Source organism: Mauremys reevesii, linkage group 25 (assembly GCF_016161935.1).
Source record: "Mauremys reevesii isolate NIE-2019 linkage group 25, ASM1616193v1, whole genome shotgun sequence".
Lineage (NCBI taxonomy): Eukaryota > Metazoa > Chordata > Testudines > Geoemydidae > Mauremys > Mauremys reevesii.
The window spans coordinates 6,511,730-6,534,771 of record NC_052647.1 but is presented as its reverse complement, the minus strand read 5'-3'; the positions used below and the strand labels follow the sequence as shown (position 1 = coordinate 6,534,771).

Below are 23,042 nucleotides of genomic sequence, written 5' to 3'. Positions count from 1 at the left end.
GGCCCTGGAGTCAGTGGAGTTGGCTGCTCCGGCCCTTAATGCCCTGCTCTGTCCCAGCCCCCCAGGACAACGTGGGAGCCCTGTTACCGTCACAGGTCTCTGTTGTGTCGGTGAAGAAGCGATTCCCATGTGGCTGGTATCCATCCAGGCAGGTGCAGTGGGTGCTGTTCACACACTTGGCGTTTGCTGGGCACAGCATATGGCTGTTGCAGTCCCCAGTGGTACCTGCAAGGGCGGGAACAGCTGGGCAGGGTCAGCCAGTGCAGAGCAGCTCCCCGCCCCCCCACACAGGGGGATCGACTCCTTTCACACGCCCCATTCGCTGATTTTCATCCCTGGGCGCCTGGCAAACAGCTCCGACGCCATCCACCACCTGGCCACAAGCTGCCCTCGGCTGCACAGGAGGCCTTGGCTCCCCGGGGTGCTCCCGGCACAGACAGGCAGAGCCGCCGGAGCCGGGCGTCGCTTCAAGTGAAGCATTTTTGATCTCACCCAATTTTTCTCCTTTTTGTTGCTCTCGTCATTACTCTCGTTAGCGTCGGTTTCAAACCCAAACCTCGTTTCAAACCAGAACACGGGAATTGTTCATTTTGAAAATTATTTCATCTCCCCCCTTCCTCTGTGCAATTTTTCCAGTAAAATCAAACACTCCTCTGAACCGAATTGGCATTTTCTGGCAAAAAATGGTTCCCTGGGAAATTCCTGCCCGGCTCTGCTCTGGATTGACTGAGAGTGGAATCGGGCGCGAGGCTAGTTTGGATCCTGAGCTGCCTCCCATGACCCAGATTGTGACCTGCCTATGGAGGCTCCTGGATCCTTTAGCTGCCCGGTGTTTGGGGCTCCGCTGGGATCCGTCCGTCTGACCAGCGTGAGGGGAAGGATCCCAGCGCAGCTTAGCCGGCTGCAGGGCTTGGGATGGGAGCAGACGGAGCAGGGTGGGTGCAGCACTGGGGGACCCCAGTGGGTCAATGGGAATTTGCCTGAATCCCATCTTGGGATTCGCAGCAGAGCTGGACTTGGGGCGCAGAGTCCTGATCCCAAACACCCCCCAGCTGGGCACGTGGGTCCCAGGCGTCAGTTCAGCCCGATTTTAGGGCGGGGGAGGGCACCTACAAATGCCACTTCTAACGTTTGAGCCATCAGGGGGTTGATTCGGGCGGGTCGATAACCCGGCCCTTGGCTACAAAGGGGACCTGCCCCTCACTCCAGCCCCCAGTGTAGAGCCCTGGGCCCCAGGGTCTATTCTCTGCTGGCCACGGGGCTGGGAAGGGAAGGGGAGGGCTACACAGGGGCCTTCTCCTCTCCCCTGCACGCACCCACCGTGCTCTGTAAACCCACCCCAAGACGCCCACGCCAAGGGGCTGCTCCCGGCTCCCCAGACCCCTGACTCTGCTCTCCTCCCACAAGGGAAAGGGGCCGGAGGGGGCGGAGGCCGGAGCCCGGGCAGCCGGGAGCGCTGGGGAAGGTTAGCCAGGAGGAGTCGGCCTTACCTTGTACGCCATGATTCTGGGCCACGGTGCCCCACAGGCACAGGGCGATGCAGAGCCCTGGAAGGCAGAGACAGGGTGAAGCCCCATGGGCAGATGGTAACCGCCACTCAGCTGCACACACCCCCAGCCGCCCCAGTCCTGCCAATCCCGGGCCAATGGCCAGTCAGGGCCCTGCCGATGGTGGAATTAAAAATGCAGAAACCTGGTGCGCTGGGAAATCAGCCCCAGCTGGGATCCCTGGTCATATTTTTAACTGATTCCAGTTGGGAACTGGGCTTTTGGCCAGGGCAACTGGGTCTTTTATTGTGTGTATGAGCAACAAAGACCAGGAGCCCCCATTGTCAGGGAGGATGGGGAAACTGAGGCACAGTGAGGGGTAACGACTTACCCAAGGTCACCCAGTGCGTCCATGCAATGGCCAAACCCACTTGGAAAGGGGAAGCACCGAGCGGGGGATGGGGCACAACACAGGCTGCTGTTGATCTGCTTTTCACTCAGGTGTCGCCCCAGATCCACCCCCTCCTGCTGGTGTTTATTTGTAGCCTGTTGCTCTGAGTCATTAACCACACGCGGGTGCGAAGAACCAGATGCTAAAGGACCCGGGGGCCGAGTGCCCGAGGTGCTGTGCAAAGGGGAAGCACAGCGGGCTGGGGAACCCCATTGTGCTTTCCTAGGACGGGAGCTAGAAAGGGGGCGCGGCTTTGAAATTCAGCTCCGGCCGATCTCCCCCGGGGAGACTCCATGGAGGACGAGGGAGCTGGGGAGGTGACGGTATCACAGGTCCCCTGGGAGCGAAGGCCCAGCCATTAATTCAGAGAGTCTAAGGCCAGGACGGGAGCAGGCTGATCCGGCCTCTCGCACTGCACAGGCCAGAGAATGACCCAGGGGTTCCTGCATCCAGCCCGTAGCTGGGGATGGAGCTAGCGCAGAGCTTGAGAGGGGACAGCCCGTCTGTGCGACTCCACGTGATGGAGAAGCTGCCGCGTCCCAGGGCAGTCGGCCCTGAGGGTGACGTCCCCTCCCCGTTAAAACACAAGCCGGCGTCCTGCCCTGAGAAGGGATGTGTTGGCTATTCGGGCTCTTTATAACAGGGGCAGCAGCAGGGCCTGTTCCCAGGCAGCCCCAGCCTTGCTGGGACACCCCCACCCCACCTGGGGCGAAGGGCTTTGCCTCTTGGAGGCCTTTCTTCTGAGATGGGCCATTGGTGCGGGGGCAGAGCTAGGAATAGAACCCAGGAGTCCTGACACGTACCCCTGCTCTAACCACTAGACCCCACTCCCCTCTCCTCTGAGCTGGGGATAGAGCCCAGGAGTCCTGGCTCCCACTCCCCGCTGTAACCCTTAGACTCCACTCCCGCATCCCAGAGCTGGGACGGAACCCAGGAGTCCTGATGCCCAGCTTGGAAGCAGGGCCAAACTCATTCCATACGATGCCTGTCAGCAATTTTTAGTCTCCACCATTGTGGGCTAGACTGGAGCACAGGGGACCTGATCCCCAAGGCCAGTCCAGCCCCCCAACACCTTCCCTGGTCCCTATCAAACCTGTGTTCACAGAGCAGCACTGCACAGCCTCAGCCACTAGGGGGCACCACAGCCCCACGCCAAGGCCACAGCCCCAGGGTCCATGCTGGGCTGGGTCTGGTCCCTCAATTGTCCCGAGTCCCCATAGTGCCTGAGCAGGATAATTACCCACACGCCAGGCACACACACCGCACACACTAGTGCCCACGTGCACACACACTCCGGCATGCACACAAACGTGCAGATGTGTGCTCACGTCTGTGAACAAGTACAGATGTATATACCGGTGCGCCCACATCCACGCATGGGAACACACGTGTGCCGCACACTCATGCACGGGCACAGAGGTACAGACACGTATGTTCACACACACCGGCAGCCTGCTGCAGCATCAGATGCAGGGACAAGGAGCCCCCAGGATCCCCCCTGCTGCTCAAACACCAGCCAGGCCGGAATGGAGGGAGAATCCTTCAAACCTTCCCGCCGGCGACGAGCTGCCGTGACTCTGCCCAGAGAGACGTGATTGTGGGTCCCTGCCCCCTCCTCCCCGCCAGGGACATGGCCAGAATCCCCCAAGCAGCCTCCTGCCACCAGCCACAGTGCAACCCTCTTAGCAGGGAATCAGTATTTTCTCCTGCTCTACTCCCCACAGTGCCCCCTGCTGGGTCAGCCCAGGACTGCAATAATAACACTTCAGCACTTTACCCAGGGCTTGCTGCTGCTGCTGCTGCCCCTGGGGTCCCGTGGAGCCGGCAGGAGCCGGGGAATCGCGCCATCCCCAGACTGCCCCCTCAGACGGCAACGGCCAGGCGGTGACTACTACCAGTGAGCGCCGTTCCCTCCCACCACATGAATCATGGAACAACCTCGGCCAAGAGCTGACGCAGGCACTCGAGAGACCCGAACTCCCCCAACCCCTGGATTCCCACCTGGCCCCCCTTGACTCCTGCATCCAACCTGCCCCCCTTGACCCCGGATTCCCACCTGAACCCCCAAACTGGCCCTCCCTGCTCTCTGGGACCCACATGGCCCCCCAGACCTCCGAACTCCCACCTACCCCCTGGGTCCAACCTGTCTTCCCTGTTCTTTACGTCCGAACTGCCCCTCCTGGGTCTGACAAGCCCCGACAGTTCCCTGGATCCAGTACAGCTACCCTGGATCTGGCATGCACCCCCGACCCAGTGGGACTCATCCCATCTCCTGTGCTCCCAGGTACGATCCAGCGCCATCACCACAGACACACCCCAGCTCCCCAGACGTTTTAAGGCCCCATTGTGGGGAGGCGGGTGATGACCCATGTGCCGCCCCCCAAACGTCTCAGGCCCATGTCTCAGATGGAGGCAGGCGCACAGAATAACTGTCCCTTTGTCCAGTGATGAGCTGCCAAAATCTTAACAACCGGTTCCCTATAAAAAGTTCTGATTTAAGGGGGGGGAGCGGGGAGGGGCCAGAGTGGGGGGAGACATACCCGTGAGGCCAGGGGCCCCTGCAGGGCCTGGGGCAAATTGCCCCACTTGCCCCCCTGGCAACCCTAGAGCTTGCAGCCCCCTCCCCGCTGCCTTTGCCAGCAGCTCAAAGCAGCAGGACGACTCAGGAGCTCAGCTGAGCTGGCCAGCTGCTGGCCATGCTGCGGCTCTTCGGGGTGGGGGAAGCGGAGGAGGGCCCAGGGGAGACATCCTCATAGGGCCAGGGGCCATGCAGGGCCCAGGCCAATTGCCCCACTTGCCCCCTCCCCTCTGGCCAGCCCTGGAGCTTGCAGCAGGACCCCCCCCCGCCCCCGACACACCTTGCCAGGCCTCTCAAAAAGCGGCAGCAGGACGACTCCCGAGCTCAGCTGAGCTGTCCAGCTGGTGCAGGCGGCTGGCGACGCTGCAGCTCGGGGGGAAGCAGGGGAAGGGCCGGGGGAGCTTCAGCCTCCCCAGCTGGGACTCCTGGGAACAACAGGATGGTCCGGCCCGCGGACCGGAGTTCTTTGCCCACCCCCTGGCCCTTGAACAACCAGTTCTCCACGGAGGTCTAATTTTAGCAACCGGTTCTTGGGAACCTGTGGGAACTGGCTCCAGCTCACCACTGCCTTTGTCCCATCCGGCCCCTCCAGGCCTTGGCCAGCAGCTGCCTCCCAATGGCCAAGAACATTTTCCCAGGAGGCAGAAGGGATGAAAAGGAACATTAAGTGTGGGGGTGTGTGTGTCAGGAGGCCTTAAATAGAGGCCAGGGCCCCTCCCTCTGCTCCCCCAACAGCCCCAATCCTTCCCCTCGGCAGCCACAGCAGAGACACCCCTGGCTGTTTGGGTGGGTGGATCTGAGCATGGAAAGTTTGGGAGTGGGCTGGGGGGCAGGATTGGGCCCGCACCGAGCAGAGGGGGCTGGGCAGGTGAACGACAGAGGAGCGGGGTGAGAGGCAGAGACCCAGAGGCCAGAAGAGGTGCCCAGATCTGGCTGCAGGTCTGCGCGGAGTCACCCCAGGGAGGGATCTGACCCACAGCCTGGGTACAGGAGAGGCCACGCTAACTCCTGGGGTGCCTGGGGAGTATGGGGGGGAGCAGCACCCAGACCAGACCTTTCACCCCCAAGGGACCCATGGCGCTTGGCACCATCAGCCTGGAGGATTGGGGGGGGCAGAGTCTCCTCTCACTGTCCCCAGGAGTCACCCCATTGTAAACCAGGCCCAGCTACCACCACCTGGACAGACGCTCTTAGTTCCCCTATCCCATGTGGGGGTGTAAATCTGAAGTAACCCTGCTGTGAAACGGTGTAAGGGAGGGATGTGCCCTTCCCCTAACCTGCACGGACTGTCAGAGACCCCGCCCCCCCGACACAGCCTCATTGGTACCATCCCAGCCCCGAGGACGTCCCGCCCCTGAGGTCAGTCTGGGGGGTGGAATCAGAGCTGCCCTCCCCTCCCACCTCCGGGACGTTGGAGGAACAGAGGCTGGCGCTGAGAAATGGTCCCGGGACAGACGGGTGATTCTCCCCCTGACGCAATGGAAAGGGCCCGACTCCCGCAGCCGCGGCCCCAGACAAAGTGCAGACAGCCCCCGTCTCTGCCCTCCCCCACGCCGGACAGACGTGCGCTCGCCCTGGGGCGCTGGATCAGAGCCACCGCAGGGCCCGGCTGCTGGCGGGAGGGAGGGATCCGGGCTGGCGTCAGCCTGGGCCCAAACTCTGGGGCAGGAGCACATCCCAAGGGGGAGGGGCTGGGCTGACGGGGGTGGGGGGCTGCTCTGGGAATGGACTATGGAAAAGTGACTCACACACACACACACACACACACGTGTGTCAGGCAGATCCACCGACTGGCATGACGGGCACACAACGCTCTCAGCGCTGGCACGAACACACCCCAACCCGGCACAGCCAGCCTAGCTACCGGCGGACGAGCTGAACTCTAATCCGGATCCAGCATCCTCAGAATGAATCGTTAGCCCAGCTCAGTCGGCTGCACCTGCCCAGACCTCGGAAGGTCAATGGAGCCATTAGGGGCACGGAAAGCATCATGGGGGGGCCATGCAGGGGGCACCAAGGGCAGGATTTCCCTCACACACCCTTGTCACAATGCGCCAGGCTTGCCCAGGGGTGACTGACCCCCCCCCCATCTGTTTACTGAGTGCCTGTCACATTGCCCCACTGCAGGATAACAGCCTACTCCTCTGCACCCCACTGGGCTGCTCTGCTCTGTGCTGAAACAACCACCAGAGGCTCTGGCCTCAGGACAACGGTGCATCCTGGGGCCACAAGGGGTTAAGATGACAGAGCCTTGCTGGGGTTGGGGGCTAAGCCCCCCACCCCCATTCCTGGCCTGCAGCCCCCCAGAGGCAGCCTGCACAGCTGGGTTGATTTAGCTCCGCACAGTCTGGGCTTCGTTTCTCAGACAGGCTCAGCTGCGGTTTCCTCTGGAATCTGCTGCCCCCAGGGTGTCCCCCTTCCCCTGACGCACACGGGGTCCCAGCAGTGGGAGCCACTTCCCAGATGGGGCCGGAAGCGCCAGCCAAGTCCCCCCAGCGCTGGGGGCTGGGGGCCGGCGGCCATGGCTGGTCAGTCTCTCTCTAGGCTTTCTGTGGGCCCATGAACCCCAATCCCTGGTTGCAGGCAGGAGCCCGGACCGGCTGCTGCTCAAATTCCAACCCAGGAGCTGCTGGCTGGGACCAGCTGGGTGCCGTCTGCAAAGGGCCCCATGGCGTTCCCACCCCCAGCCGAGCAGCCCCGGCCCCAAGGGCCCGCAGGCCCCAGCAGCACCCCCGCTCTCCTGCAATCAGACATGCAGGGCTGGGCTGGCCCCTGTGCTGAGGCAGGACAGCTCATCCCTAGCCCATCCCTGCAGGGGTTTGTCCAACCTGTTCTTAACCCCCCCAGGGCTGGGGTCTCCACAGCCGCCGCTCTTCCCCCAACAGAAGTTTGTCCAAGAAAATCAATCACCCCTCCCCCCGTCTCTGAAATCCGAGGGCCGACAGGGCTGCACCACCACGGCAAACGTACAGGTAGGAAGGCCCCTCCGTGAACACCTCCGGCCTCTTTGTAACAGCCCTCAGCGCATGTGGGGGCTGCTCTCAGGTCCCCCTCAGTCGTCGTTTCTCAAGACTAAACATGCCCCGTGTTTGAACCTTTCCGCACTGGTCTGGTTTGCTAAACCTCTGCTCATGTTTGTGGCTCCCCTCTGGCCTCTCTCCAACGTGTCCACATCTTCCCGAAAGCGCCAGCGCCCAGAACTGGACACGGGACTCCAGCTGAGGCCTCCCCAGTGCCGAGCAGGACGAGACAGTCACCTCCCGTGTCATACAGAGCAGTGGTTCTCAGCCAGGGGTACGTGTACCCCCGGGGGGACGCACAGGTCTTTCGAGGGTACATCAACGCATCTAGATATTTGCCTAGTTTTACATGTAACCCTTCTGCCCGGCTGCGTTGGCAGCAACAAGGGCCGGGGTCAGTATCTAGCGGTTCTGTTTCAATAACGCAACACAAAACCGGCTCGAGCCCCCACCCAGTGACCGGGGACAATTACATACCCCCCGGGCGCCTCTAGGAGGCAATACTTCCCCTCTCGCAAGCACGGAGTCTGAGTGTAGCAAAAGCCTTTTAATAAAGGAGGGAAACAATGCGGCATCATGTTGGGGAAACCCCACAAACAGGATTCATAACAAACCATGAGCAAAAGACCCACCCCCAAGTGAGTCTGGCAGTGTCCTTTCCCCCTCGGGGTCTTTTTTTTTTTTTATAGACTCATAGACTCTAAGGTCAGAAGGGACGATTATGATCATCTAGTCTGACCTCCTGCACAACGCAGGCCACAGAATGTCACCCACCCACTTCTATAACAAACCTCTAACCTATGTCTGAGTTATTGAAGTCTTCAAATTGTGGTTTGAAGATCTCTAGCTGCAGAGAATCCTCCAGCAAGTGACTCATGCCCCACGCTGCAGAGGAAGGCAAAAAACCTCCAGGGCCTCTGCCAATCTGCCCTGGAGGAAAATTCCTTCCCGACCCCAAATATGGTGATCAGTTAAACCCTGAGCATGTGATCAAGACTCACCCGCCAGCCCCCAGGAAAGAATTCTCTGCAGTAACTCAGATCCCAACCCATCTAACATCCCATCCCAGACCAATGGGCCTACTTACCTGCTGATAATCAAAGATCAATTGCCAAAATTAATTGCCAACATTAGGCTATCCCATCATACCATCCCCTACATAAACTTATCAAGCTTAGTCTTAAAGCCAGATTTGTCTTTTGCACCCACTACTCCCTTTGGAAGGCTGTTCCAGAACTTCACTCCTCTTAAGTCCAGCAACCTGAAAAAACACCCAAAAGTCCAACACCCCAAAAGTCTCTGGCCCTGGTCCGTGCAGCCCCAGAGTTCAACAGTTTATCTGCAGAGTTTTACCTCCCAGCCCAGGACGGGGGTGGGGCGGGGGAGGGATGCAGGGGTGTTAAGGAGCATCTTATGTGGTCCGAGGCCGACTGCCCCAGTTTGTGCAGCACCTGGCGCATGGGGCCCCGCATCTCAGTCTGGGGTCTGTAGCTGCTACCATAATACACCTAATGCATGAGAGGAAGTGACCTGACCCAGTCTCAGTAGAAAGGCCAAAGATGGGCTGCACCTAGAGACCCAACACCCAGGACTGAAGCAGAGGGGCGGGGGAGGGTGTACGGGGAGAAGGGAGGGGGGCAGTAGTTTGCTAGGCCAATGGAGTGAGGCTGTCACCCCAGCTGGGGGGCTGCCCCACGGAGCGAGACCGTGGAATCTGGGGGAAGCACCAAGGCCGTCTCTGTTGTGAAAACATCTGGGGGGTAACTAGGGGTTTTATCGGTTCCCTTTTCACGAGGCCACTTATCTCCTGGCTACTTCCCCCCACTTCTCTGAAGGGCAGGACTCAAGTGGTGTCGAAAGCCCTGAGCCATTAGGGGCGGGAGTGGGGCCAGTTGCTAACAGGGCTCGCTGAGGTCATCCCAGCTACAAGTGCTGAGCACAGAGCCTGTCCCACTAGGGAGCCTGGCCCTACGGCAGCTATTGTGAGGGACCTGGTGCTCGTGCCCAGGTGTGCAAGGACACCCAGGGGCTTGGGATTGGTGCGAGGGACCCAGGTGCTCGTGCCCAGGTGTGCAAGGACACCCAGGGGCTTGGGATTGGTCCGAGAGACCCAGGTGATAGTGTCCAGGTGTGTGAGGACACCCAGAGGCCAGGGATTGGTGCAAGGGACCCAGGTGATAGTGCCCAGGTGTGCAAGGACACCCAGAGTGCTGAGTCTCCCCCACCCAACACCTCTCAAAGCAGACATTTTTCTCAGAATCAATCCCAGTGGGTGTAAACCGGCCTAGCTCCATTGAGCTCAGTGGAAGGAGGCCGATTCACACCAGCCGGGCTCTGCCCCCCCTGTGCTTTCCTCTGCCCTGGGTAGTTTCCAGGAATCGCTGTCACCTCAGCATCTCGCTGCTACTGCGTAACCCTGCGGGGACGCGGAGAACTGCCCCCCCCATGATACTGTAGCTGCCTTCCTGCCCAGCCCCCGCATCTCACAACAGGGGCCTGAGCCCCACTGTACCAGAACTACGGCCCCTGGCAAAGAGGAGACAGGCCAAGGAGGAATCTGCTGACAGATCCCGGCAGCTCAGTTCCCACCCAGGCCCGTAGCTCAGGACGTTGGTGAGACTAGACACGTTCGCTATGTCAGTTCTCACGTTACAGCCCTGCCAGCCAAGGGGCGATAGGGAGAGATGCTGCCAGGCCGAGGCCGACACCCGGACACGAGCGCTGCCGGCCCCTCCCTGACGGCACGTTGGCAGCACTTCGGCCCCATCCAGCCCTAAAGCGCCTCATGGGCATTCACAGCCCGCACGGCCCCACTGCTGAGAAAGAGCTGCCACCAGCCCCATTTTACAGGTGGGGAAACTGAGGCACTGAGCGACAACTCACCCACTGTCTCAGAGCAAATGGCAGCTGGGAAGAAAACTCTCAGCCCCACACCCCTTTATGAAACCAGGAAATCAAATGTAAAAAACAAAGCCACTGATCAAACAAATGGCTGGCACCAATCCTACTGTCACAGACACAAGCCACAGCTGGTATTTATTAGCCAGACTGCTGTGGCACCAAGGCCCCATTGTACCAAGCTTGGCACCTACAAGCCTTGGCACTGAGAGCCAATGACCCAAACAGACAAGGCAAGTGAAGGACCATTTGCCCCATTTCACTTCTGTGGAAACTGAGGCACAGAGCGATTCAGTGCCAAAGCTGAGAATTAAACCTGGACTTTCCCCATGCCATTGTAGCCCCTGAACCACTTGGGCACCTGTGCCACAGAGCTGCTGCCAGCTGGGCTGTGCCACACAGGTCTCAGGAGGCATCAAAGATAACAGCAGCTACAGGAACCCAAACTACCCATGGATCCAATCCTGAGCCCATCGCACCAGCAGGACAGCGCCTGCCTCCAACGGGAGCTGAGTTGGAACATGCAGTGCAGGATCCAGCCCCCAGTTGGGGACCCACGTGCCAAACTTGGGCACCTAAAAGCTGTCACCTAAATAAACATCGAGGCTCCTAAAATAGCAGCCCTGGCTGGCTGGTTATGCCCAGATTCTGCAGGATCTGGGAATGCTCGTTATTAAATGAATTACGGTAGCAACTATCAGGCCTGACCAAAATTGAGGCCCTATTGTGCCAGAGGCTGCACAGACCCACAGCGAGAGACAGTCCCTGCCCGAAAGGGCTCCCAGTCTCAACTGACAAAAGGCAAGTGGGGAAACTGAGGCACAGAGCAGGGATGCAACTTGCCAAATCAGTGGAAAGAACCCAGGTGTTCTGACTCCCACCCCGACACTCTGTTGACTAGACGGCTCTGCCTGCCTACAAATCACAGCCCCTTTGTAAGTCAGGCTTCTCATTTCAGGAGCCTAAATCTGGATTGAAAAGCAGATGCCCCAAAGCTCTGGGAAGGTGGGTGGGCACAGACCCAGGGCAGCACTGATGTCTCCCTCTCCCTCCCTCCTTCCCCAGAGGGCGGCTGGACTGGCAGGGCCAAGCAGGGCAAGGAATGCTCCATTTTATTAATCACTTGGCACCACATGGACAGAAATATTCCTGAAAACGAGGCTCCTCTGCTGCCGTCACAGGCATGGCACCTCCCCCCCAGGGCATAGGATGCACAGAGGGGCAGGGCACTGAGCACCCAACAGGATCCAGCCCTTTGTTCAGCCAGCCACTTAGACAAGAACTCACAACCAACACCCCTCCCCCAGCTGTGGGGATAGAACCCAAGAGTCCGGGCCCCCAGCCTCCCCTGCTCTAGCCACTAGACCCCACTCCCCTCCCACTGCCGGGATAGAACCCAGGAGTCCTAGGTTTGCTTCTAGCCCTGATGGCATCTAAAGCCAGGCAAATGCTCCTTTAAGTGAAAGGCATAAGAACGGCCCTACTGGGTCAGACCAAAGGACCATCCAGCCCAGTATCCTGTCTGCCGACAGTGGCCAGTGCCAGGTGCCCCAGAGGGAATGAACAGAACAGGTTATCACCAAGTGATCCATCCCCTGTTGCTCATTCCCAGCTTCTGGCAAACAGAGACTAGGGGCACCATCCCTGCCCATCCTGGCTAATAGCCATTGATGGACCTGTCCTCCATGAATGTATCTAGTTCTCTTTTGAACCCTGTTATGGTCTTGGCCTTCACCACCTCCTCTGGCAAGGCGTTCCACAGGTTGACTGTGCGTTGTGTGAAGAAATACTTCCTTTTATTTGATTGAAACCTGCTGCCTATTCATTTCATCTTGTGTTATGAGAAGTAGAAAACAACACGTCCTTATCTACTTTCTCCACACCCGTCATGATTTTATAGACCTCAGTCATATCTCCCCTTAGCCGTCTCTTTTCCAAGCTGAAAAGTCCCAAACTTATTAATCTCTCCTCATATGGGAGCTGAAGACTTCGAAGACCCCAAAGCAAAGGACCCCGACCCACATTCCAACCCGCTCCCTCCCCATCCAGCCTCCTCTGAACCCCGGGACACCAGGCACCCAGCTCCTGATGCTGCAGCTCCCAGCTCCAAGGTGGATCCCACGCTCCAGCACCACCCACAGCCCAAAGGGGATGCGACTGCGGATCCATCAGTGGCCGGTGGGGGTGGGGAAGGTGACCCTGGAACTTCCCCTGCCCCCAAAGATCAGATCAAGTCTGGATGAAGCTTGGAAGGGGAATTGACTGGACTCAGGACGACCCATGACCAGAATGGCTGGGAAGGGGCAGAGCCAGGATGCATGCAGGTAATTGCATCCAGCCTCCTGCACTGTCATCAACCACTCAGGACTTGTCTGAGGGTTTGGAGGAGCAGCCCACAGACAACACCAGCCCCCCCCCACTCTGATAGTGCCTCATACCCAACGATTCCCCCTGGGGGAAATGCAAAGCCTGATCACCCCAAAAGGGTCCCCAAAAGGCTTTAAAACTTGGTCCCTTTGCCTCTCCATCCCTGGTGTAAAGTCCACCCCGGACAGCACAGTTTACAAACCCCGGGGAATCAGTTTATAAACCCTGCTTCTGCAGCCTGAGGGAACAGGGTCTAGTAGTTAGAGCTGGGGGGGGGGTTGTCAGGACACTTGGGTTCTGTTCCCAGCAGGGAGAGGGGAGTGGGGTCTGGTGGGTTAGAGCAGAGGGGGTTGGGAGCCAGGACTCCTGGGTTCACTTCCCAGCACCAGAACCATCTTGCCAGGAGCCTGGAGAAACCACCTGGCCTCTCTGTCAAAGAAGGATCATCTCTCTCTGGAGTACAAGCCAGGATGGGACAACCTGTGACCCCGCCCCCCCCCATAACCCGCTGCTCCCCAGGGTGTCAGAGAAGAGCCCAGCCCAGCCAGACAAATAGCACAATCCTCTAGTGCCCGGGACAGCCCAGCAGATCCCTGCCCCGCCAGAGAGAAGTGTCCTGGTCCCATTCACACCAGCATGGGATCCAGGAGTCACTCCCCTGGAGTCACACAAGGGGAAACTTGTGGGAGCAGAATCGGGCCCGGTTGCTCCAGATTTCCGGGGGGGGGGGAGAATCAGTCCCCGCTGGCACTGGCTGGGCCCGATCCTGCCCTCACTCGGTCACGACACTGTCAAGGCAGCGGGTGTAAATGAGCGTCACTCCCCGGGACTCCGGGCAGGGCCACCCAGAGGATTCAGGGGGCCTGGGGCAGGGCCGGGTCTTCAGCGGCAATTCAGCTGCGGGTCCCTCTTGGAGGGAAGGACCCGCTGCCGAATGCAGCCGCTTCGGCGGCGGTAGAGCAGCCTAAGTGCTGCCGATCGCGGCTTTTCCCTGCCCCCCGCCTCGTGCTTGGGGCGCTTGTACTCAGCGGGCGGCGCTCGGACTCAGCGGGCGGCGCTCGGAGGCTTCGGCAGCACTTCAGCGGCGGGTCCTTCACTTGCTCCGAGTCTTCCACTGCACTGAAGGGCCCGCCGCCGAAAACCCGGAGCGAGTGAAGGGCCCGCCGCTGAAGTGCCGCCGAAAACCCGGAGCGGCTCCCACTTGCCCACCCCTCCGGGCGGCCGTGAATCCAGGCAGCAAAACGCACCAACCGGGGACCCACCCCCGGGGATTCACACCACAGTAAGTGGCGTCAGAATCGGGCCCACCCTCCACGGGCCCCAGGTCGGACTCGGAGCGCAGCCCGCGGGGATCCCAGCTCTACCGGGGGCCGGAGCCCGCCGGCAGCCACGGCGGAGCGACTCCGGAGTCACTCCTGGGGAACCGAGCTCAGCAACGCGCGCGGGGAGCAGCTGCCCGGGCCGAGCACATGGTGCAGCCGGGCGGCGGGGCGGGGGTCGGGGGGTCACCGAGGGGCAGCCGGCGGGGACCCGGGGGCCTGCTGCGGCGCGCGGCAGTCCAGCGCGCGGCGCGCACCGAGCTGCAGCCAGAGGGCAGCGCCCCCGAGCCAGGGCCGGCTCTATGGGGGGCGGGGGGCCCCGCCCAGGCTAGGGGGGAGGGAAGGGGAGGGCCGTGTGTGGGGAGATGGGACGGGGAGAGCTCGGGGGAAACACGGGGGTGTAAGAAAAGGGAGGCAGCTGACAGGCAGGTGCGGGCAATATTTTAACCAGGGGCTCCCAGTAAATGACAGACCCCGGTCTGGGCTGAGCCCCCATCCCGGCGGGGCTCGCGGGGGCGGGGCATGGATTCGGTTCCCGTTTACACAGCTGCTCCCGACCAGGCAGCCACATGGGGCAATCGGGCGCCGCGGGGGCTGCTACAGAGGGTGTCTGCCCCAGGCGTGAGGTGCAGAGTGGGGGGCAGAAGGAGCCCCCCTTCCTGGGGTTAGCGATGGGGGAGACCAGGGGGAGAGGTGCCTGGGGAACACCTGAGGACGGGATGGAGCAGGGGGCTGGATGGGTGTGGGGGGAGGCTGGATAGATTGATGCAGGGGGGAGGGGAAGGTGGGGTGGGGTGGGGTGGGTGAGTGGATGGAGGGGTGGGTGGCGGATTGAGGGAGGGGTCCGGTGTATATGGGGATATCTGTGTTGGAGACCAACGTGCTGGGCTCCCATCCACTTTGACACACAGAGACACTGCTCTAAACTCCCCAGGCCCAGGCCTCCTTCTTTGGACCAGAGACACCCCTGCCCCTGGACGCTTCCCCTGAGATGGCCCCAGGAATGACCCAGCAGGGCCCGTTCCAGCCCGGTCCCCAGCCCCAAGCTTATCTCCATCCCATGCCGCCTCTGCTCCTGTCTGTGCCCCCCCACACCCCTGTTGTCCCCCCTCGTGCCTCCTGGAACGCAGCCCCAGCACGGTGCGGAGCCCAGATTAGCAGGGCTGGGCAGCCGGGGGCTGCTTTTCCCCTTGGAGCCCAACAGCTGAAGAGCTGCCGACATTCCAGCCCAGCTTGGGCCAGATCCAAGTCCTGGGGCAGATCTGTGCTTGGCTGGGAGCTCACGACCTGCACTCACCCCCACCGTTACCTGTAAATCCCTTCAGCCTTGTGTTGTTAACTGGGGGAACTCCCTGCCACAGGAGAGTGGGGGAAGGCAAGAGCTTCCCAGGGTTCAGATATTGGGTTGTGATACTGATACAGGGGCAATGTAGCCATCCAGTGTGATGCTAGTCATGAGGAGAGAGAGATGGTTAAGAAGGGAATAGAACCCACGAGTCCTGATGCCAAGGTCCCCCCTGCTCTAACCACTAGACCCCACTTCCTCCCTCAAACTGCAACTAGAACCCAGGAGTCCTGACCTCCAGCCTGCTCTCACTCCACAGGCTTCCTCCTGCTTGACAGGGTCATGCCCTTTGGGATGCGGGGTGGGGGTGGTTGAGGTCAGATTGCTGAGGCCCTGTGGTTGGAGCCCGGGGGATTGTGTCACTGCGGGGATATCCTGGCCACCCCTTGGGCAGGCACCAGAGACCTCATGGAAACATTGCCACAGCAGAAACAGGAACTGGCAGGTGAGCTCAGCTGGGGGGATGGGAGTGGGGGGAATGTCCAGCTGTGGGGCTGGGATAGCAGGGGCCTGTGAGTCAGGACTGAGGGGCATCAGCAAAGTTGGGGGACAGGGCTGGAATAGCGGGGGGCTGCGGGTCACAGTCCCCCGCCCTAAAATACTCTGTAGTGCTGGGCAGCTCTGACACAATCCAACCCCCCTTTGGATCCCCCATCAATATACACCAACCCCTTGTACCCCCCAAGTGTACTCTGACCCCCCCCACCAACAGCTCAAATACACCCCATCTCCTGTGCCGCCCCAGCCCTCTCCCCACAGTATTGGGGGTCAGGCCCCAGCAGCAGGGCTCTCCCCAGCGTGAGGTTAGAGGCCGGGTGCCCGGGGCCCCGTGTGGTTGGGGGCAGGTTTCCTGATTGCGATTGTCATTCTGTGGAGTTCCTCAACCCCCCTCCTGCCCCAGTCGGCCCCGGGGCTTTTCCATGGGCAGTTTCATGCCAAGGGGATCAGTTTCCCCCCGGCCGGCCTGGATTCAGGGGGGTGGGAATTGGCGCTGACCCTGCTGCTCCGGAACCAGGCAATTGAACCACAAACCAGCCCGGCCCCAGGGGTTCATGCTTCACTGGAGCGAGAGAGGCCGAGAGCAATGAGAGACGAGCGCCAAACGCTGCGGCTAGGCCCACGGGCCCGATCCTGAGATGGGCCCCCAGTGACTAGAGAGGAGAGAGAACGTGACCAGGGCAGTGGGGGCAGCACCCAGCAGCACAGCGCCCCCTGGTGCCAGGCTGGGGTGTGTATGGGGGCAGGGCACAGCCAGGGCACTGGGGGCAGCACCCCAGCAGCACAGCGCCCCCTGGTCCAGGCTGGGGTGTGTCTGGGGGCAGGGCACAGCCAGGGCATTGGCGCCAGGCTGGGGATGCAGCTGGACATGTGCCCCGGCTCTCCTGGGATATCAGCTGCGTTGCCATAAGGAAGAGTCGGCGACGGCTCCTGAACTGAACAATGGGCAGGAAAATCAGGAGCAGGAGAAGTGAAAGCGCCGACAAACCAGGGCCCCTCCTCACTCGTGGGCTCCTGCTGTTGTTCTGGGGAAGTGGCTGCCCTGGGCCGGCTGCACTGCAGGCACTCGGAGACCCTGGCGCTGGCTCTGGGCCACACCACTATGGTGCTGGAGCGTGGGCCGGCTCCTTCCTCTGGTAGCCGTGCTCAGCCCGTGTCCATGGCACAGGGGCGGCTCCAGGGTTTTTGCTGTTTTAAGCAGTGGAACAAAAGGAAAAAAAAAGCTGCGAAAAACCCAGCGTGCCGCCCCCTCCCCTTAACTGCCTCAAGCACCTGCTTGCTGAGCTGGTGCCTGGAGCTGGCCCTACTGTGTCACATTGGCAGCTCCCGCCCAGGAGCTGGGGGGTGTGGGAAACAGGGGATCCCACAAACGGGCCGGGGGGGGGGGGGTGCAGTCTTGGGAAATCAGAGCCACAAATTGGATCTATCTACTCGCCTGGAGCAGGGTCCAATTTTGTCCAGCATCTTCGACGTTTCTGGTGCAAATGACATAGGGGGTCTGCTGGGTTAGAAGGGTGGGGGTGGGTGTGCTGTCAGGACTCCTGGGTTCTATTCCCAGCTCTGGAAGGAGAATGGGGTCATAATAGAACCCAGGAGTCCTGACTCCTAGCCCCTCTGCTCTAACCGCTAGACCCCACCCCAAATCATCCCTTTGATCAGCCCGTTGCCCTGCCCCCTTATCCCCCAGCAAGATGCAGGGATGGCTCCAGCCCTGTCTGCTCCTTGGTGCGGATGGGAGGGAAGAGTTTGTTTTATTAAATAAACTGGTCACCTAGTCCCCACCCCGCACTTCCATAGCGTGTGAACAACAACACAGCACAGGACAGCCCAGGCCGAGAGGCCAAAACTAGCCTGTGCTGCACATTTAGCAGGGGCGGCTCTACAAATTTGGCCGCCCCAAGCAGTCATGCGCGGGAGGTGCCCCCGAGCCGCAGGAGCAGCGGACCTCCCGCGGGCATGACTGCGGAGGGTCCACTGGTCGCGCAGCTCGGCTGGACCTCCCGCAACTGCGGGCGGTTCGCTGGTCCGGCGGCTCTGGTTGAGCTGCCGCAGGCATGCCTGCAGGAGGTCCAGCCGAGCCGCGGGACCAGCGAACCGTCCACAGTCATGCCTGCGGGAGGTCCACTGGAGCCGCCGGCCGAGCGTCCCCTCCGCAGTCATGCCTGCGGCAGGTCCGCTGCTCCCGGGGCTCCGGTGGACCTCCCGCAGGCATGACTGCGGCAGGTCCGCCGGCCCAGCCTGCCGCCCCCCCCGGGAAAGGGCCGCCCCAGGCGGGTGCTTGCCCCGGTGGGCTCTGGAGCCGGCCCTGACATTTAGTGTTTGCTTTATCTGGGGGAAGATCTGCACTACATGGGCCGGGGGTTAGTCATGATTTCTCCGTTGTTTGAGTCCTTATCACTACAGGCAGCTGTGACAGTTTCAACATACAGGGGACCAGAGTGCATCCCTGACAGACTCAAATGGGGCCAGTTCAGATCCAGGTAACTTCACGGATTATTTCTCTTAAATACTGTACATGTAGAAACGCCAGCTTGCACGGTTGCAGTCACACAATTGCATTTATGGAATCATGTGTTTATACAGTTCTACTTAACCTAGACGTACAACCTGTTCCCTCAAACCCACGTATCCCCGCAGTGTGCCAGGCCAGTTCGTCTTTCTCATCACGCCAATGGGTGCCACGGTGGGGGGAGATGGGGCACAAGCAGGGCAGGCTGGAAATAGCAGCATTGATAAGGCCGGCACCGGCTGAGGAAGTTGCACCCAGAGTGAGAGAACGAGACAGAGGGCGTAAGTGAGCGAGAGCCTGACACAATCAGCCTGACCATGTCGGTGCCTCCATGGGGCCTGTAACAGCCAGGGTTAATGGGAAATAATCACCAAGGCTTGATAATAACCAGATATTATACGTCACCAAGCAAACAGCTCCCCCTACAGGCCAGGTGGGTTAGGCTCTCTCTGCTCTCGGTGGGAGCTGTAGTGACAGACTCCAGGAGCTCAATGGGCAGGGCCGGCTCCAGGTTTTCTGCCGCCCCAAGCGGGGGAAAAAAAAAAAAAAGCCGCGGCAGCGTGATCGCGCCACTCCACTCTTCAGTGGCAATTTGGCAGCAGGTCCTTCGTTCTGACAGGGACTGAGGGACCTGCTGCTGAATTGCCGCCGAAGACCTGGACGTGCCGCCCCAGTAGCGGCCGGAGGGCTGCCCCTTGGTATTGGCAGCCCCAAGCACCTGCTTCTTTAGCTGGTGCCTGGAGCCAGCCCTGTCAATGGGATTAACAAAGAGACAGGGTGTGACGAAGTGGGAGATTTTCTTGTTTTTTTTCATGGGACTCAGCTTCCCTGGGTGTTACTGGTTTAACAAGGGGAGGGGAGAGGGAGTTTGTTGTTACAGAGGACCGGAGAGGGAACTTGGGATCCTGGCCGATGGCCTGGAGGAGGGACACCCCAGCGACTGGTGACCTGCCGACCCGGAGACCCAGCTCAGGAGTCGCAGCCAGTTCTGGCCAGTGGGAGGACAATGGGCTGCGAAGAGAGGACCTCGTGACTAACCAGCTGATTCCAGCCAGAGGAGGTCGGAGAAGAGAGGAGGCCCAGGCGACCCTGTTTACCTGGAAAGAAGACAATGGACAGAGGTGGGGCCAGTAGTGTAGCTAGCGGGGTGCAGGGGAAGCAGCTGCTTCCCCTCAGCCCATTTTAAAAAAGCGGCACCTGCCAGGCCAGCGCTGGTGGCAGCACGGCCGGAGGAGCCATGGGGGGGGGGGGCGGTAGGCGTGGCCAGAGAAGCGTAGGGGCCGGCTCCTAGGTCATCGTGCCCCACGCTCAGTGTGGCCTCAACATCGCCGCAGCCGCCTCCTGCGGTGGCTCAGGGCTCGGAGGCCAAGCGCTCCCCGCCCCTTGTTAATGCGGCAGGCCGGGGAAGGCGCGGGGAGGCGAAAGGGCCCCTGCGCCTTTAAGGCCACCTGGGCTGGCGAGCCCCCCGTGGAGCACACCAAGCGCTGGAAGCAGGCTGGGGACAGGCGGCGGTGCAGGACGGAAGGTGAGCGGCAGAGGTTTGGTGCCTTGCACTGGGGGTCCGGGCGAGGGGCTCCCTGGGGCCAGGCCCGCAGGGCAGGGGTGCTGGCTGTGCTGGATGGATGGGGGGCCCTGGCACGGTGCAGGAGCCTGGGGCAGAGGGGACGGGACCCCACGAGTGGGGCCAGGCAGTGCAGCCCGGCGGGGGACACCTGCAGAGCACACTGGGCAGGAGAGACTCTCCCGGGACTGCGGGGGGACGGGGGTATCCGCACCCCTGGGAAGCCTGCAGGAGTCCTGAGCCAGGCCCTGGGGTTAATCGGGGAGGGAATGGGAGGAGCCGGGGGTGACCAGAGAAGGAGCCAGGGGTGGTATGGCCAGAGGAGGAGCCGGGCGGGGGGGCTTTTTATGTTTGCTCTCCCTACACTGAGGGCTTGGCTACACTTACAAATTTGCAGTGCTGCAGCAGGGTGTGACAACACACCCTCTCCAGCGCTGCAAATTGCGGCGCTGCAAAGCGGCAGTGTGGTCAAAGCCCCAGCGCTGGGAGCGCGGCTCTCAGCGCTGTACGTTATTCCCCACAGGGAGGAGGAGTACGGACAGCGCTGGGAGAGCTTTCTCCCAGCGCTGGCCCTTTAACTACACTTAGCGCTTCAAAGCGCTGCCGCGGCAGCGCTTTGAAGTGCAAGTGTAGCCAAAGCCTTAGACTCTGGCTACGCCACTGGGTGGGGCCTGGGGCTGGTGATATCAGAGTTATGAATATTGGCTCTATCCTGTCTGTATTTCAAACTTGTGCTGTGCTTCTGGGAGACATCCCAGACAAGTTGGTGTCAGCTCTGCCTAGCCTGCTTGATGGCCCATTAGCTAGACAGTTGACCCATGGAGAGAAGGCAGATACACCTTGTAACTCAGCCAAGTATGCAGCTGGGAAGCAGGGGGGCTCTGGGCTGGAGAGGGGGAGCAGGTGGAGCCCACCGGGATGCAGGGGAGACTTGGATGTGCTGTGCTGAGCGAGGCCAGGCCTGAGGCCCTGAGAGTTTCCTAGGCTTTGTTCAGACGCTCAATAAACCCTCCTGTTTTACACTGGCTGAGAGCCGCTCCCGTCTAGAGAACAGGGTGGCATCAACTCCTTTGGGGGCAGAGGCCCTGGGGGTCCAGAGCGAGTGAAGTCCCTGAGGGGCCCATGGCGAGGGACAGATGTGCTAAGGCTCCAGGAGGTGGAGGGGCCCCTGACTCCAGGGGAGGGTGGCCCCCCGGGAAAAGGGCTGTCTCACTGAAAGGTGCACCCCCCCACGGACCGCATGGGGCCAAGAATGGGCACGATCTGTGAGTCCGTGACACAGGGAAGGGGTGACTCGGTCAGTCTATGGGGACTGTAACCATGGGCTCTTCAGTCTAGCAGCCAAAGGGCTGGAAGTGAGACCCTCACACTGGAAATCAGCAGGGACGGCAGGGGTGAAAATGAGTCCAGTGCCTTACTGGTATGCTGGGGCAGGCTCTGGCCCTCAGAAGGGGTGGGGCCTAGGGTGGAAGGGGCAGGGCTGGGAAGTCAGAGCCAGCTCCAGCCCCCCCTGTAAGGTAAGTGCCACCCACCCCCCGGGGTAGCAGCAGTAGCCCAGGGCTCCGGGGGCTATTTAAAGGTCCTGGGGCTTCCCTGCTTCTACCGCCCTGGCCCTGTAAATAGCCGCCGCAGCCCTGGAGTAGTGGCAGTGGGGCTCAGGTGGCTATTTAAAGGGCCGGAGCGGTAGAAGCAGCGGGAGCCCCGGATTTTTAAAATAGCCCTCAGAGCTCCGCAGCCCTACCCCAGGGCTCCAGCAGTGGGGCTCTGGTGGCAATTTAAAGGGCCTGGGGCCGGGCCACCCCAGTACAGAAAACCGGCTCTTCTGCTACGCTGTACAGGAGTGTACCGGCTTACTTTCACCTCTGAGGGTACGTCTACACTACGGGACTATTCCGAATTTGCATAAACCGGTTTTGTAAAACAGATTTTATAAAATCGAGTGTGCGCGGCCACACTAAACACATTAAATCGGTGGTGTGCGTCCATGGTCCGTGGCTAGCGTCGATTTCTGGAGCGTTGCACTGTGGGTAGCTATTCCCTAGCTATCCCATAGTTCCCGCAGCCTCCCCCGCCCCTTGGAACTTCCGGGTTGAGATCCCAGTGCCTGATGGGGCAAAAATCATTGTCGCGGGTGGTTCTGGGTAAATGTCGTCAGTCACTCCTTCGTCTGGGAAAGCAACGGCAGACAAGCATTTCGCGCCTTTTTCCCCTGGATTGCCCTGGCAGATGCCATAGCATGGCAATCATGGAGCTTGTTTTGCCGTTTGTGACTCTCACCGTATGTGTACTAGATGCCGCTCACAGAGGCGATTCAGCAGCGCTACACAGAAGCATGCTTTTGCTTTTGCATGATAGCAGAGATGGTTACTAGCCATATTGCACCATCCAAACCCTTCCATAAATTGGAACTGAGGATGATCATGGCTACCAGTCCTGTTGTACCATTTGCTGCTAGTGCCCCTGGCCAATCAGCCAGGGGCGCAAAAGCCAAGATTGGTTACTAGCCATATTGCACCTTCCATCGTTTTGTACCATTAGCTGCTGTCATAAGTGCCCCTGGCCGATCAGCCAGGGGCGCAAAAGCAAAAATTGGGAATGACTCCCTGAGTCAATCCCTCCTTTTTGGTATCTAAAAATAGAATCAGTGCTGCCTAATATAGGCAAGTGTGCTAGAGAACCACCGTATCATAGAACCAGAGAGCACAGCTGCTCTGTGTCAGAGCCTGCAGAAATTATCTGTATGCTATTCACAGGGGGTGCTCCTGTAACAACCCCACCTGTTGATTCCGTTCTTCCCCCAGCCTTTCTTGGCTACTGTAGCATTGTCCCCCCACTTGTGTGATGAATTAATAAAGAATGCAGGAATAAGACACACTGACTTGTTAGTGAGAAATGAGTGGAAGGCAGCCTCCAGCTGCTATGATAGTCCAGACAGGACATTAAGCAGTGTGTAGGAGAGAAGCCCAGCATCCCACTGCTAGTCCAGGGGCAACTGAATCTTTTCTTTAC

At 60.3% G+C, this 23,042-nt stretch overlaps 3 protein-coding genes across 8 annotated transcripts in view; 1 reads left to right on the top strand and 2 right to left on the bottom strand.

The window, feature by feature from the left end:
• The window catches only part of LOC120391382 (adhesion G protein-coupled receptor E5-like), a 1,047,477-nt gene that overhangs the window by 529,395 nt on the left and 495,040 nt on the right, over positions 1-23,042 (top strand). The window lies entirely within an intron of this gene.
• The window catches only part of ADGRE5 (adhesion G protein-coupled receptor E5), a 291,623-nt gene that overhangs the window by 172,409 nt on the left and 96,172 nt on the right, over positions 1-23,042 (bottom strand). For all 5 annotated transcript variants that reach the window (XM_039514962.1, XM_039514966.1, XM_039514964.1 and 2 more), the window contains exon 2: positions 1,491-1,547. In XM_039514962.1, the coding sequence (XP_039370896.1) occupies positions 1,491-1,547 (57 nt within the window). The remainder of the gene's footprint in view (positions 1-1,490; positions 1,548-23,042) is intronic.
• Positions 1-23,042, bottom strand: part of LOC120391391 (adhesion G protein-coupled receptor E3-like) — a 127,771-nt gene that overhangs the window by 22,653 nt on the left and 82,076 nt on the right. The gene's annotated exons all lie outside the window — the stretch shown is intronic.